We start from the raw sequence: 16,903 nt of genomic DNA, 5'->3' as shown, positions 1-16,903 counted from the left end.
TTACCTATTATGCAAACCCCTCTTCTTCATGTCTCTTCTACATCAACATGTGTCCCCTCTTCTTCATGTCTCTTCTACATCACCATGTGTCCCCTCTTCTTCATGTCTCTTCTACATCAACATGTGTCGCCTCTTCTTCATGTCTCTTCTACATCAACATGTGTCCCCTCTTCTTCATGTCTCTTCTACATCACCATGTGTCCCCTCTTCTTCATGTCTCTTCTCCATCAACATGTGTCCCCTCTTCTTCATGTCTCTTCTACATCAACATGTGTCCCCTCTTCCTCATGTCTCTTCTACATCAACATGTGTCCCCTCTTCTCCATGTCTCTTCTACATCAACATGTGTCCCCTCTTCTTCATGTCTCTCCTACATCAACATGTGTCCCCTCTTCTTCATGTCTCTTCTACATCAACATGTGTCCCCTCTTCTTCATGTCTCTTCTACATCAACATGTGTCCCCTCTTCTTCATGTCTCTTCTACATCAACATGTGTCCCCTCTTCTTCATGTCTCTTCTACATCAACATGTGTCCCCTCTTCTTCATGTCTCTTCTACATCAACATGTGTCCCCTCTTCTTCATGTCTCTTCTACATCAACATGTGTCCCCTCTTCTTCATGTCTCTTCTACATCAACATGTGTCCCCTCTTCTTCATGTCTCTTCTACATCAACACGTGTCCCCTCTTCTCCATGTCTCTTCTACATCAACATGTGTCCCCTCTTCTTCATGTCTCTTCTACATCAACATGTGTCCCCTCTGTGGAAAGAGACTCTGAAAGTTTCAGGAACAAAGATTCTCTCTCTTTTTGATCCATTTCTATAAAAACCTGTCTGAAAATGAGCTGATCAGATTTTGTCCACTTTATGATGTCATAACGATGTGTTGTCTTGTGTAACCATTAGCCAATCAGTAACCAAGGTAACCCCCCCCCCCCCTTATCACCTGAATCTCCTCTAGAGCTCCATTGAGTTCTTTGTAACCAAATCTCTCTCAGAGGGGCGTGGGGAGGGGCTCCTTATTTTCATCTAAAGAAACAGACAGAGAATCAGCACTTTGGAAACAGGGCTGAAACAGAGGGGATTATGGGTAATGCTGCAATGATCTGTTTGGTGTTTCAGCCAATCAGAGACAGGCTCTGTATATATCTGAGACCTGTGATATATGGATGATAAACAGTATAATAGGGGACCTTTAAACTACATACAAAAACTTTAAGTCTATGATTAGTTAGACAAACACATTCATATAAATCAAATCAAGTTTTATTTATATAGCACATTTATAAACGATTTTTGGTCGAGCCAAAGTGCTGTACATATAATAAAAATAGCCTACAGTAGAGACGCTTTACAGCAAATACAACTGCACAGATTGTTCAGAATATCAGTATGATATAGTATTATACTGTATATTATATCAGGTTATAGTGTTTTATAATACTAATACTGATTGCGTGCGTGTGATAATAATAATCCAGTCATGTTGCTTTCATAACATAAGGGTGACTGAATAAGGTTTTTTTAATTTTATTGCTGAGTTTATTTAAAGAGAGACGTTTTTTTATAAGCACGCATTTCAGTATGAGAAATATGTTCATAGCTATAATCAAAAAGCGCAGTTGGCAATAGCTGTAATATCTTAAGCAGTGAACGTGTAGAGGTTAGTCTGAGTACAATTAAACATGTAATGATGTAAGGTCCTTTCACAGTTCTTACCAAAAGGCTAATTCTCGTGGTACCATTGACGGGAGAATGGGTTCAAACACAACATAAGCAGTTTTCCGGGGGCGCTAGGAACATCTTAACAGTTATGTACAAAGTATTTCTGAACATGATCCAAATCCTTAAGATTTTACATTTAAAACACACTATTTAAGGGGATGGTAGGAGGTCAATCAGTATGAGTATTATAAAACAATATAACCTGATATAATATACATTATTAAGTCAAATCAAGCAATCTGATTGGTTCTTAGCCGTGATATACTGAGCGTATACCACGGGTAGAATTGTAAATTACTTTTCACAACAAGTCAGTATCCCTCCGCGTCTGAGAAAAACAGTATACCGTTGGGCTTTTCATACTGGAACAAGAAAGCAGCGGAGAAGTAACGGGGCAGAAACCCTCCTTTTTACGCAGCGGTCCAGACATAGACATCAAACGGCAAAACATATTCAGTGTGCAGTTCCTTTGGCATTAGGGCAGGGATATCTAGATACTTTCCAAGGTCTGACATCATGAAGTGTGCTACTTTTAAAGCAAGCAACGATGTTTTCAAATCTGTAATCAAAGAGGTCCGCAAAAACACTATCGACCAATCAGATTGCTTAATTTGACTGGTCAGTTTTATAAATATATTTACATTTCCTCCGTTACGAAACAAACTTACAAAGCATAAAATGGAAACATTTAAGATTAACTTCGACCTCCGGGGGGTCTTACTCTGGAGGAGTGGATTGAGCAGAGAAAAAAAAGCGCCTAAACGACGACATGCAGAGCTCCGTGAAGAGCAGGTAGACCAACTGGAAAAGTACCACCATTCAAAAGCGTTCTGATGCGGGTCTTGAAACAAAGCAGAGAAATTATGACCGTTAGTGGCCACAGGTACTATGAAAAGATAAGGGGGTTGTCGACCTTCCGCTTCGCGTCGGGCCGAACCACGCCCCTTAGCTGTGATATAATGAGCATATACCACGGCCTGTCGTGAGCTATTGCTTAAGTATATATATATCCCGGTCTCACTCAGGATTGACTACAAAATCACCCTCTTCACTCATCAGTGCATACATGGAAATGCTCCCTCCTACATCAAGGAACTGCTCACCCCACAAACCTCCACGAGGAACCTACGTTCAGTAAAGGCAAACCTCCTCATCCCACCAAGGACACAACTGAAGACCATGGGAGACCGAGCCTTCTGCTCCGCTGCTCCGAGACTGGGGAATGCCCTCCCAAGCCAGCTGAGGACACACAGACTGTGGAATGCCCTCCCAAGCCAGCTGAGGACACACAGACTGTGGAATGCCCTCCCAAGCCAGCTGAAGACACACAGACTGTGGAATACCCTCCCAAGCCAGCTGAAGACACACAGACTGTGGAATACCCTCCCAAGCCAGCTGAGGACACACAGACTGTGGAATGCCCTCCCAAGCCAGCTGAAGACACACAGACTGTGGAATACCCTCCCAAGCCAGCTGAAGACACACAGACTGCGGAATGCCCTCCCAAGCCAGCTGAGGACACACAGACTGTGGAATACCCTCCCAAGCCAGCTGAAGACACACAGACTGTGGAATACCCTCCCAAGCCAGCTGAAGACACACAGACTGTGGAATGCCCTCCCAAGTCAGCTGAGGACACACAGACTGGGGAATGCCCTCCCAAGTCAGCTGAGGACACACAGACTGGGGAATGCCCTCCCAAGTCAGCTGAAGACACACAGACTGTGGAATGCCCTCCCAAGTCAGCTGAGGACACACAGACTGTGGAATGCCCTCCCAAGCCAGCTGAGGACACACAGACTGTGGAATGCCCTCCCAAGCCAGCTGAAGACACACAGACTGTGGAATACCCTCCCAAGCCAGCTGAAGACACACAGACTGTGGAATACCCTCCCAAGCCAGCTGAGGACACACAGACTGTGGAATGCCCTCCCAAGCCAGCTGAAGACACACAGACTGTGGAATACCCTCCCAAGCCAGCTGAGGACACACAGACTGTGGAATACCCTCCCAAGCCAGCTGAGGACACACAGACTGTGGAATACCCTCCCAAGTCAGCTGAAGACACACAGACTGTGGAATACCCTCCCAAGCCAGCTGAGGACACACAGACTGTGGAATGCCCTCCCAAGTCAGCTGAAGACACACAGACTGTGGAATGCCCTCCCAAGCCAGCTGAAGACACACAGACTGTGGAATACCCTCCCAAGCCAGCTGAGGACACACAGACTGTGGAATACCCTCCCAAGCCAGCTGAAGACACACAGACTGTGGAATACCCTCCCAAGTCAGCTGAAGACACACAGACTGTGGAATACCCTCCCAAGTCAGCTGAGGACACACAGACTGTGGAATGCCCTCCCAAGCCAGCTGAAGACACACAGACTGTGGAATACCCTCCCAAGCCAGCTGAAGACACACAGACTGTGGAATGCCCTCCCAAGCCAGCTGAGGACACACAGACTGTGGAATGCCCTCCCAAGTCAGCTGAGGACACACAGACTGGGGAATGCCCTCCCAAGCCAGCTGAGGACACACAGACTGTGGAATGCCCTCCCAAGTCAGCTGAGGACACACAGACTGGGGAATGCCCTCCCAAGTCAGCTGAGGACACACAGACTGTGGAATGCCCTCCCAAGCCAGCTGAGGACACACAGACTGTGGAATGCCCTCCCAAGTCAGCTGAGGACACACAGACTGGGGAATACCCTCCCAAGCCAGCTGAGGACACACAGACTGGGGAATGCCCTCCCAAGCCAGCTGAGGACACACAGACTGTGGGGTAAATCCCCCACATTATGCCATGCCGGCATGAATGTCACGGCTTTTATTATGTTGTTTTAATTGTTTTTGTTGTTTTGTTTCACCCTTTTTAATTTTGCACTTTGAGTTTTGTTTACGCAAATGAAAAGTGCGCTTATAAATCAAATATATTATTATTATTATTATATGAATGTGTATGTGTCATCCTCATGGACCCCTCATTTCATGGAAGTTTAATGATTGTATTCTAACTGTATTGGTGTCGTTGTGTTTTGCACCCATTCATTGGTATTTTCACATTTATCTATTTTCATACACGTGTGTTGATTTGTGAAGCCCTCTGAGACAAACGTGTGTTGTGATATGTGTCTATGTTAATACATTTGAATTGAATTGAATGTACAGTTACAGTATATGCTAATTATATCCCACCTGTGTTGGTAATTAAGGCATATAAAAACACATGTCACCATAAAGACGAAAGCATTGTGCATTAATAAAACATAATGCAAGCTTCTGGTAGCCCATGACATCATCTGACCATCTGAAGATGTTACCTGATTTACGGACAGCCCCTCGTGGCGCTGCTCGGCAGAAACACGTCACATCAAAAGAGGGAAACCGTGCTGACCTTCAGATGATGAACAGATTCTGGTTATTGGTTGTGAGAGAGGGAACCACCTGGAGAGAAGAGAACGGGGTGAGGTGAAGGACTGGTGTACAGGGAGAACCGGAGAATAAGATAAAGTGATTATTGTTTCTGAGAGGAGGGAGGAGAAGAAAGGTGAGAGGGGAGGCTAGATGAAGGCAGAGACAAACGAAGAGCGAGAGGGGGAGGAGGACAACATGGCTGATTGGCTCCTCGTCATGGGAACAAACCTCCATACTGTACATGAAAGGGTGTGTGTGTGTGTGTGTGTATATATAATATAGGGCATGCTTATGACATCTACTCATTACAATTAAGTTGAACTTTTATTTAACAGCATGTTCTTTTGAAGCTGGGCCTCATAGTTTGATGGAGTCTGACCAATGGGATCATCCAGACAAGGTGAAGGACTAGTTAAAGCCTTATGTGATGCACTGTGTAGCAACACTTCCTGTAGCGTGTTATAGGTTTGTGTGCATGTGAATGGTCTGCAAAATGTCTCTCCCACACACCGAAAATGTGTCTTCTATTAGACTTCTTTAACACTGACCTCAGACAGGATGATGCAATTCACATTTCCCTTCATATGAATGTTACATATTCTTGCCGTGAATGCAGCGGAAAGGTTGAAAGAATTGTCAACAACACGCAGAACCAAACAGAAACCTACCATTGCAGGGATGTTGCACTTCTTGCAGAGTTTCTACTTTGAACAACTCCACAGCTGACTTTCAGGAACCTCTCATCGGCAGCTCGCTCCTCCGCTCCCAGTACACCCCATGGGACAACATTTCGGGAACAAATGAACAGGTGTCAACATCGAGATACAACACATGTTTGGATCGCGTAACAATTGAGCCAAGAATCATATCTTCTGTTTCAATTTACAAGATACATTTGCAAATCATAAAAGACACTGAGGGAACTACATGGATCTATTTTTTTTACAAGATATACTTCATCAACATTTGATCAATAGGCTTAAAGGTGGGGTAGGTAATTTTGGAGAAACCAGCTCGAGTGCGCAAGAATTTGAAAATACACAGCCGGAAAAAATCTGCCACTTCCTGACAGAGCCCCTCCTCCAACACGTACTACGGCTTCCACGGGTGACATTTTTGTATGGATTTGTTGTTAAAGCTCTTAAGATATTCATTGCTATCGGGATGTTAAGAGCATTCCATGGAATATAACAAAAAGTGTATCTCGAGCCGGTTTCTCAAACTTCTACCACACAACAATTCTCCCCTCCAACATTTTACGTTCTCGTACCTGATGTATTCCAGCAACGTGTGGTGTTTCATCAGCCGGCTGGCAAATAACTTTTCATAGAATTACGGCTCAAGTCTCGACTATCGCCAGCTGTCGGAGGTTGTTGCTGAGGATTTTTTTATCTTTTCAATTATACTTCTGTGTATACTTACTAGATGTATCACTTGTTTACTATGTGGGGATATATAGTTGACATTTTCATGGTGATGCGTTCAAGGGTTGATTTTAGATAAAAACTAAGAAACAAAGTATGAAAGGAAGCAATAACTTCAGTTGAGACCTAGCCTCTTGTCTCATAACATAACATCTCTTTATTCATGTTTTAAATGCTTCTTACACACAGGAACGGCTGTTGAAAATCTACAATAGTATACAAGAGGCATATAGCCATTGCTTGGGGTGTTTTATAGCAGCTGTCACGTGGTCCCACCCAAAAAACTACAATGTGTCCGGTTTGTCCACAACGTGTCTTTACTGTACACACACACACACACACAACCCAAGAGAGTGCGACTTTATGCATACAATATATAACCCACCTCTTGACATTATACTGTATACTATACAGTACAACTTCCACAATAAACATATCTCTGAGAATTTCTTATTTTTTTTCAAACACAACGTTTTTCAGGTCCTTGTACAGTTTGTTCAAACCATGCAACACACACTGTATCTCTGTGGTCTAATTGATTGTGTCCAGGTCTTCGTTGCATGTGTATCCATGCATTAGTATTTTTCTCACAGATGGCGGGTCACTCGCTGTCACCACGCATATAGAATCTGTGTTTTTTTATTCATAGAAATACGCATTTAAATGCCTTGGGCGTATCGTAGTGTTTCATCACGTTAGTGTCCAGTGTCCACGTGTGAGTTTTTTCTCCACAGCCTCACACATGTTCACATTCAGTGGTTGTAGTCCTGTCACGACTTCTCGGACACACACAATGATTTGGTGTGCAGGCTATCGTGGTGCATTCACAGCCTCTCGATGTCTCTGTATTTCTTCCTCAGAATGGAGACCTGGTCCCTGAACAACACAGGGTCCAGCCTCATCTGGGAGTGCACCAGGGGCATGAAACCCAGCCAGTGAGAGAAGGCGTTCATGCAGGTCTGCCGCTGGGCGAAGTGGTCCGGGTCGGCCCAGCGAGACGACTTGGAGCCCTGCGTTCAGAGACACAGAGAGGGAGAGGGGGATTGTTAACCAGAGGAATTCAGCAAAACAGATTTAGCAGTCAAAGTCAACTTTATTGTCAATCTTTCAGTTTGTGTGTACAGACAGAGAGATCGAAATACCGTTTCCCACAATCCTGAATACAAATATATATAAAAATATGTATAAAATATGTATATCCTATATCAACAGACACATTTATACATATGCACACATTACTTATATGGGACAATGGTGATCATCATGTGTGTGTACCCAATCAGGACATTAAAAATAAACAAGACATTAAAACTTAACGGACCATCAGGTGTAAGAAAGTAAAAATGTACGAGGCAGCGCAAGAAGGACCTGTAGGATAATAAGGAATGCTTTAACACGTCATAAAGGCCTGGTCAGCCCATAAAAGGCCTAAAGCTGATACGCTATTTTGCAGCAGAACATGCTAGCAGACTTATTTCTCCACCCTGGTATTTTAACTTGCTGGATTGAACATCATTTCATGCCAATAATTAATTTGTTCAATGTGGAGGTATGTTGGAGAAATACTGTTTTCTCCACTCTTTGGGTTGTTGTAATGCACTGATATCATGTGTGGCTCTGAACTGTGTATGCCCTTGCAGCTGCCTCTTCTTGTGATAGGAGGAGGCAGGGGATTTCAGGTTGTACAGACTTGCTGTCTCCTAAACATCTCATTTCTATGAAGCGTGAAGGAAGTACGTGACTCTTTCCAGAAGACGTCACAGATGACTCATCGCAGATGACCCGACTTTCCGACTCCCGCGGCTGATATTAGCGATTTACGACTTTGTTGTTGTTTCCTGCGTTTTGGACGATATAAGCCTGATGTGTTTTGCTGTTCCTTTGAGCAACATACCCCATGTGTGTGAGTTAACCCATATCCTTTGTATGTGATTCAACTCTGCTCCTTCTTGCAAGAATACATTAGTTACCTGATCATTGATTCTCAACCTGGTGTCGAGTGATATTTTTCTAACAAGGTACGACTAACTTAACCACTTTAGCCCTGAGCCTGTTTTTCAGGTCTCAGGCTCGAAACTGACATTCCCAGAACAAATGACCATATCTTCCCTTCTAAAAGGGTTACTGTGACGACCCCTCCACACCGCGTGGGGTGCCGTCTGGTTGTGTGTGTGATTTGTGTGTGATTGCAGCTGTTTGATGAGGCGCACCGGCCGGATGAGCTACACCTGTTGAAACAGGATATAGGACGAGCCCAGCCGGTTACGTTTCTCTCCCTCCTCTGGGCACTCTCTCTGCGCCAGCTTCCGGGACCTGATGCTGGTGTTTTAGTTTGTGGTGTTTAAACTAATAAACTATATTATTCTTACCTCTCGTCTCGCCTCCCTGCTTTATGTTACAGCCCACGAGCCGGGTTGTAACAATGTAATAATCTTTTTTCTCAAAGTAATGATAAACCTGTGAGTTGGATGTAGAAAAGTTAGAATCGATATAGATGTTTTTTATTTTAAAGAAAATTCAGATTGATTAAAAAACTGTAAATTATAGTGTCCGTCCAACAATTCTTTTTTACTTACAGTGAAAACTAACCTTGGATGATGGGATAGTAGACTAAAAGCTTTAGGAATCCAAAGTACAACATATAATAAGTACCTTGTATCAAGATTGATGCAAAGCAAGTGACATTTTATCTTTTTAGAGAAGTTTAGCAAAAAAAACTCCACCTCTGAGGTGATTTGGGTGGAAATGGGGGTTTTATAGTTTTTTAGGAAACAAATGATCAGTTAGATGAGGTTCTTCCCGTCACATGGATGTAAAACATCCATAGTTTATTAAATGAACATGCCCTCAGACACTGTTTCCTGCAAGATGTCGCAAGAGGGCCCCGGAACCGGGGTCTCTCGGGCTTAACAGGTTAAACTACTGTCGGTGAACTGTATGATTCTATCCCACATTGAATACTGTTTGACAAACTGGTCGTTTGCTCGTGCCACAAACCTGAAACCCATAGAACAGCTGTTCAAGAGAGCGATCCAGGTGTTTGACAGAAAGCCACATTCATACCACCACTGTACCATCCTCGAAAAACACCATTTCTTGAGTTTTGACCATTTTAAGTCTTTTAAAAGTATGTGTTTTTTTAATAAATGTTTACATGGTTTGTTTTAAAGTATTCATCGATGTGATGTCCCGGTTCAAATAAACGATTAAAATGAAAAAAAATAGCTAATGGCTAACATGCTAGCTAGCAAGCAACTAGCAACAGGCTTTAAAGCTGATTTGACATTGTGGTCAAATCTTTAAATTACGGATCTGTCACCTAATCAGATTAACCCCAAAAATACTTTGTCTCATATTGGGAAAGAGACATTTGAAACTCAGCGGATATGTGATATGTTTTGTAGTACATGAACTTACCAGTACAACACTTAGAAAGCCCTTATTTAAATCATTAGGTCCTAACAAGTTTTAAGCCCCCTAATAGCCAAATCTAGAGGTCACGTAAGTGGGCGCGGGAAGGCGGGTGCTGAGGGCGCTGCAGCACCCCTGTTTGAATTATCATTTTGACGGTTATTGCTGCTCATCAAGACACTAGAGAGGACGGCAGGACTGTAATTTCCCGTGTTCAGTGAATGCAACAGAGGCCAGACACCAGACCAATCAGAGAGTTGCATGGAAATAAAAGTGTGCTTGTGTCATTCAAACTCGGCTCTGTGTGTATGTGTGCGGAAATTGTGCATTTAGTGTGTGTGAGAGAGGGAGAGAGGGAGAGAGAGAGGGACCGGTGCCAGCAGCAGGGACCGTATTGTTAGCATCTGGTTAGCTAGCTGCACTAACGGACATACGGAGCTGTTTGTTCCACAACAAGCTGGAGGAGAGCTCTCCTCTCAGACTGAGAGGCTCAGGTGAGCTAAAGGACTCTGAGTGTTTAGATAGTTCACTTTAGTCTAAGTTATCTCAGTGGGTCTCAAACGGTTTGGTCACAAATTATTCAAAAGATTATTTCCACGGCACACCTTCATATAATATGATCATTATAGTTATAAAAAAAACAAGAGAATAAATGAAAAACAGTTATGAAATACTATATAGCAGTAAAACAAGAATACAGTTTGAAAGGGGAGTGATTTGTAAAATATCCATAAAGAAAAAGAACATCTGCTTACAGTTGTGTTTCATCTGGGTGTTGAGAGATGTATCCATAGATCTCTCATGTTGCTCTCAAAGTGCACCAGATTGATGCTTTCAACTTCAATATTTAAAAAACATCTTCCCGGGGGAGCATGCCCCCAGACCCCCTAGAGGAGGTGAGGTCCGCTCCCCACTCGTAAAAAAATAGCACTTTACCCCTGCCTATATGCCGTGAGCTGATTATCGAGCCTTCATTGTAACAGTCGCGGGTGTACTGTGTGTGTGCGTGTGGGGAGTGCTTTTGTGCGTGCTATAGTGCCCGTAATAGTGGATAATAATAATCACTGGAGTCCAGCACCTCAGCACCCCCACTCAAAATACCTTCCCGCGCCTCTGAGTAAGTGTGACCTGAGGGTTACAATAAATGCTTTTGCGCTTGCTCTTGATAAGGGAACAAAAGCTGTCCCTGATGGAACAATAAGTTCACCCAATTTATTAAAGAGACATAAATCAAACCATTGACTCCTGGCACGAACATATCTGCTTACCATTCCGCTTTTCTGGTCTGATCATCACCAGACAAAGGAGGTGTAATGAGTAAGAGAAGCGAAAGTTAATAAACCACAATAACATCATTTTGCAGCAGCAGATAGTAGCGGATTTCCCATTTCCCCATCCTGTGCTATTGCGTTGGCTGGATTGTACTTCACTTAAATGTCATGTTATAAAATGAAGTTATTTCAGGAGTGAATTATTTATTTAAAACGTTTCATTAGCTTATTAACCTGTTAAGCCCTGAGCCTGTTTTTCAGGTCTCAGGCTCGAAAAGGACATTCAGAACAAATGACCATATCTTCTAAAAGGGTTACATTAATAATCTTTGTTCTCAAAGTAATGATAAACCTGTGAGTTGGATGTAGAAAAGTCAGAATCAATATAGATGTTTTTTATTTTAAAGAAAATTCAGATTGAACATAGTAAAAAACTGTAAATTATAGTGTCCGTCCAAAGATTCTTCCAGCGCTGAGAGGACTGATGACAGCTCTCTTGCAAAGACAGAGATTTGCGATGTGTCCGGGTCGCAGGGAGTGCCTCCATGCTGGTGCAGCAGCTCCTTATCCTGGACAGCTTGTCTGAGCGTGGCGGGAGGTGTAGCTCATTGTAACACGTACTGTAGCTCCTGCTATTTGTTTTCACCACCTGCTTCTCCGCAGAGCCCAGGTTCATCACGCTGACAGGGCCGGTGGACCCGAGCAGCTGTTTCACTCTGCGGGAGTAGTTGTGGACACTTCAGCAAACAGCGGAACAGAAAGTCAAACTGGAAAGCAACCGCTGAAGTTTCACAAAGTGTTGCTGCTTGCTTTGGCACTTTCTGGCTCCAGCTAGCAGGACGTGTAACTCACTGTCAGCACGGCCATTACATTTTTCGCAGAGTGAAAAATGTTGTGGCTGATCGCAAATTGCACAACGGTCTCTTGTCGTTGTGTGCTGCTTATTGGACAGCATGTCACCTTCCTTTATCCAGAAACAGAAGGACAGAGAGTCCTTGGTGAGAGGAGGGATGAACATCTCGAGACATGGCCCTATACTTTTGATCAGCTGTCGTACTGCTTTCAAATCTCTCTCTCGGGACGCCTGTGCCATACAAGCGTACACAGCTGTTCGGAGAAGCCTTAAAGAAAGGCATCAGTAAAGTGGAACTTCTGTGTGAACTATTCATATCTTAAACTGCACTGTAACTTTTCATTCATGTGTTTTTTCTTTTGATGTTTATTTTATTATCTTTTCTTTTTAATGACTGTTTTTAAATGCCTTTAATACTTGTGTTGAAAGGGGCTATATAAATAAACTTGCCTTTCCTTTCCTAAAAAAACGAGAAGCATTGAATCTGTTGTTCTTCAAGTTTACTATTTGTTTACCTCATGTATCCCTTGTCGTGATACTATTAATTCAAATTGATTGATGAAAGTTTCTGGCTCTTAACAAATATAACAATTCATATTCAAAAAGTATTCCATGGTGTTTTCTAAAAGAGAAAATGTATGTTTGTTAGTTTTCACACAGCTGACGTTAAATCGACAGCACATAGTCCCTTAGCAACGGTCTGTTCTCCTTAGCAGCAGTCTGTTACGAAAATGAACAGCCTCTGGAATGTACGAATTGACCAATCAGAATCGAGTATTCAAGTAAACCATTATTATTAATATTATTTGATAATTGCTCTTTGTGTATGTCTTTGTAAAGCACTGTTTTTTGAAAAGTGCAATATAAATTAATTATTTGTAATTGTTGTTGGTTAGCGATTGAAAGATTGCTGATGTTTAAATTCAACACTAAAAAATATTTTCCCCCAGATTTAGCCATCTGTCTTGTTTGAATACTTTCTTTAGCGCACACACACACAACGGAGAGCTAGCAGACTGCGAGGAGATCACTATATTTGAAATGTATGTCACTGACTGCATCTTTATTTGAACATTTGAGCTTTGTGAAACCGGAGTACATCTAATGCATCGGCCCGTCATTGTAGTCCTTCATCAGCTCTAAATCTGAATCTGTCCTCCAGTCTGGATCGGCCAGAAGTTCAATGAAAAGTTCCAGTAAGTTCCAGGAGGTCACTGAGGTCGATCATTCAGTGCAGATATTGGAACGGTGAGGTTGTTTCCCGTCAGGTGTGTGAGCATTTGAAGCTTTCTGCATATCAGCTGGACGACTCTGTGATGCTATCGTCTCCCGCTGCTGATATCTGATATGGACAGCAGGGAGGGAGGGGCTGGGACCCCAAGTGGCTGCTGGGAGATGAGTTTGAGAGGGGGCAGTGGAGGGCAGCAGACCCTTTTATACGCGGTGGCACAGGGGCGTGGAGCAGATTCATCCCGTGTGGAGGAGGAGGAGGTACACAGGGTCAGGTGGAATAATGAAACTACAACAATATTGAGTTGAAGAAAAGCTACGGCAATTTGAAACATGAAAATGCCCTTGAAAACCAAATGAATAAAACATGACCGGCCAAAACATAACCGGCATTACTACTGTTGCTTTATAACATACTGTATGATGGTGTATGGTTCCTAACCTATTGCTTTGCTTTACTTGGCAGGCAGTAACATTATTATCCTGCAAAATAATATATCAAAAATAAATTGCCTGTCGGATTTCTGTTGTTGTTTTTCTTTTCCTTTTTTAAATGTTTGTCCTTTTACAGCAGGGGTGGGGAACCTTTTTCCTCTCGAGGGCCATTTACATTTTTTCAACATCCTCCGAGGGCCGTACAAATGATTGACTTCTGCTTAAAAATCACAGCCCATTCATTTGGCCTTTCTTTCATTCTGTGCAAAGAAAAAGCAACCTCTTAATCCAGATATCTTGCCATGACTCACGTATGCATGCACGATTGTGGCATGACCACCAAACAGAAAGATATAGACACAAGATGTGTACAAATGTATTTAGTTTCCTATCCATGTGGACATGATTTAAGTGGGGGGGACCTAACCTCCTCTAGGGGGTCCGGGGGGGCATGCTCCGGGAAGTTGAAAGCATCAATCTGGTGCACTTTGAGAGCAAAATTAATAGATCTATGGATACATCTCTCAACATCCATATGAAACAGAACTGTAAGCAGATTTACTTTTTCTTTATCGATATTTTACAAATCACTCTCCTTTTAAACTGTATTCTTGTTTATTAATAACAACTTTTTTTTACTGTCATATAGTATTTTATACCTGTTTACTTTATTCTCTTGTTTTTTTATAACTATAATGATCATATAAAGACGTGCCTTTACCTCACTGGTTGTAGAAAAAGCTTCTTATATTCGTTAGCATAGCTAGCTAACCAGATGCTAATAACAACAAAGTTATTGACTGTATGATCAGTATGACAGATCGCCACTGGGCTTACAACTAAAGACACAGCCACGCACAAACTGCAGCATGTGTACGGCTCCTTATGGTTACTGCAATTTGAAAAGTGCCGGAGCCGCGTTCTGGTGCTCTCCGGCATAACTACACCCCTGTCAGATGACACGTTAGGCTCGTGTTGTGTTCAAGGACCATGACCGTTGCCAGGAAAAACAGGCACTCGCTTGTTTAATTATTTTGCGGTCTACATTTCTTTATTTTATTTTTTTTAAATTACGTCGAGGGCCATACCAAATGGTCTCGCGGGCCGTATACGGCCCGGGGGCCGGAGGTTCCCCACCCCTGTTTTACAGGGTTAAGAAAGGGGACGAGGGGTGTTTAGGTTGACTTTGTGTGTCCATGTTAAATGTTAGAAAACCTTTATTCCACCTTTTTCAAAATCTATTGAATTGACATCCAGAAGAAAGAAAGAAAGAAAGAAAGTGGGAGTGGAAAAGAGAGACGGAGTAAATCGAGGTCTGCCGTGCTGCCTTCACAATTAAGACATTAATCACTGAGTCCAAACTGCTGAGTCATCGTCCTGCCGGTGGTCAGGCCATCAATCAGACGCTGACATAGGGCTGGCCACACACACACACACACACACACACACACACACACACACACACACACACACACACACACACACACACACACACACACACACACACACACACACACACACACACACACACACACACACACACACACACACACACACACACACACACACACACACACACACACACACACACACACACACACACACACACACACACACACACACACACACACACACACACACACACACACACACACACACACACACACATATATATATGGATCTGGCAGAGAGAAGGTCAGGGCTGTTTGTGGCCTGAAGCTTCTCCACTATTCATTCAACATGAGGAGGTGAATCACATTCGTCCTCTTTCATATTAGTAAAAAGGAAGGTAAAACATATTAAGACGACCATTAGGCGCTCTGTGAAGGAGCTGGTTTCAGATAATAAAACACATGAATTATCGCCTCCAGGTTGCGCGTCAACCAGTTAGGTTGCAGTAAACAATCACGTCTGTCCAGTGTCCACAATGTCATTATTTCATCAATTTACTCCTTTTGATATTATGAGTTATGACTAAAAACGTTGCTTTTTTAGGTCACAAAAATCATTCTTCAAACTGGACTTTTGTGTCTACTTCAATTACATGTACTCCAGGCTTACCCAACATATTGAAGGTGGATAAGAATGGAATTAATGGATGGAGAAAAGCTGTACCTGGCTCATCATGGTTTCCTTGTACTGCTTCTTCTGAGTGACTTTGATTGGCGGTTGCTTGGTAACAGCTGAAACCAGGAAGTTCATCAGGATGTCTTCGCAGTTCGCCATGCGGTCCACCATGGTCAGCAGGCTGGTGGGGACGTAGTGTGTGAACAGGTAGTGGTAGTATCTGACACACACACACACACACACACACACACACACACACACACACACACACACACACACACACACACACACACACACACACACACACACACACACACACACACACACACACACACACACACACACACACACACACACACACACACACACACACACACACACACACACACGCAAAGGGAATAAGACAGATGAGGTTAACTGTCTATTTAGTTATTTTACAAAAGCTTCCGTTCTGTTCTGGCTGTTGTGCTGCACTCTCAGCAGTGCTTGAGCACTAGATCACTGTCAACGGTTTCCTCCCTGCCAAGGTCTGCTGTCCCCCGCTCACACACACACACACACACACACACACACACACACACACACACACACACACACACACACACACACACACACACACACACACACACACACACACACACACACACACACACACACACACACACACACACACACACACACACACACACACACACACACACACACACACACACACACACACACACACACACGTTTTCCCCCTGATTTGCATTATGTTGCAAAAATAGTGAAATGTACAAAAACCTCGGCTACTTTTAGTTACTTAGTTTAGTTATTAGCTACAGAGAATTAACTAAGCACACTGAAAGACTGCCATTTTGATTCAGTTTCCATTTAGCCATTTCCATTTCCTGCCATATGGTTTGAGGAATGCCTCTGCACCATGTTGGTCTTGACCTCTAGATTTTTCTCTCTGGCTTTGTATCCCTACTGTGTTCTTGGCGCTATGACAACACGTATACTTTCCAACAAGTATTATTGAGATCAGACCTACAACTCAGCTGCTAAATGTTATGACTTTTTAATTGCACTT

The 16,903-nt window shown here is 43.0% G+C and overlaps 1 protein-coding gene across 1 annotated transcript in view; it reads right to left on the bottom strand.

The window, feature by feature from the left end:
* Nucleotides 1-6,692: 6,692 nt before the first annotated feature.
* Nucleotides 6,693-16,903, bottom strand: part of LOC117439799 (exostosin-1) — a 316,371-nt gene continuing 306,160 nt past the window's right edge. The window contains exons 11-12 of the mRNA XM_034075884.1: nt 15,880-16,051; nt 6,693-7,574 (exon numbers count right to left, since the gene is read on the bottom strand). Coding sequence (XP_033931775.1) covers nt 7,389-7,574; nt 15,880-16,051 — 358 coding nt within the window. The 3' untranslated portion in view covers nt 6,693-7,388. The remainder of the gene's footprint in view (nt 7,575-15,879; nt 16,052-16,903) is intronic.

Source organism: Pseudochaenichthys georgianus, chromosome 24 (genome assembly GCF_902827115.2).
Source record: "Pseudochaenichthys georgianus chromosome 24, fPseGeo1.2, whole genome shotgun sequence".
Classification (NCBI taxonomy): domain Eukaryota; kingdom Metazoa; phylum Chordata; class Actinopteri; order Perciformes; family Channichthyidae; genus Pseudochaenichthys; species Pseudochaenichthys georgianus.
Note: the sequence above shows the minus strand (reverse complement) of the source record. Positions and strands in the feature narration are given on the sequence as shown.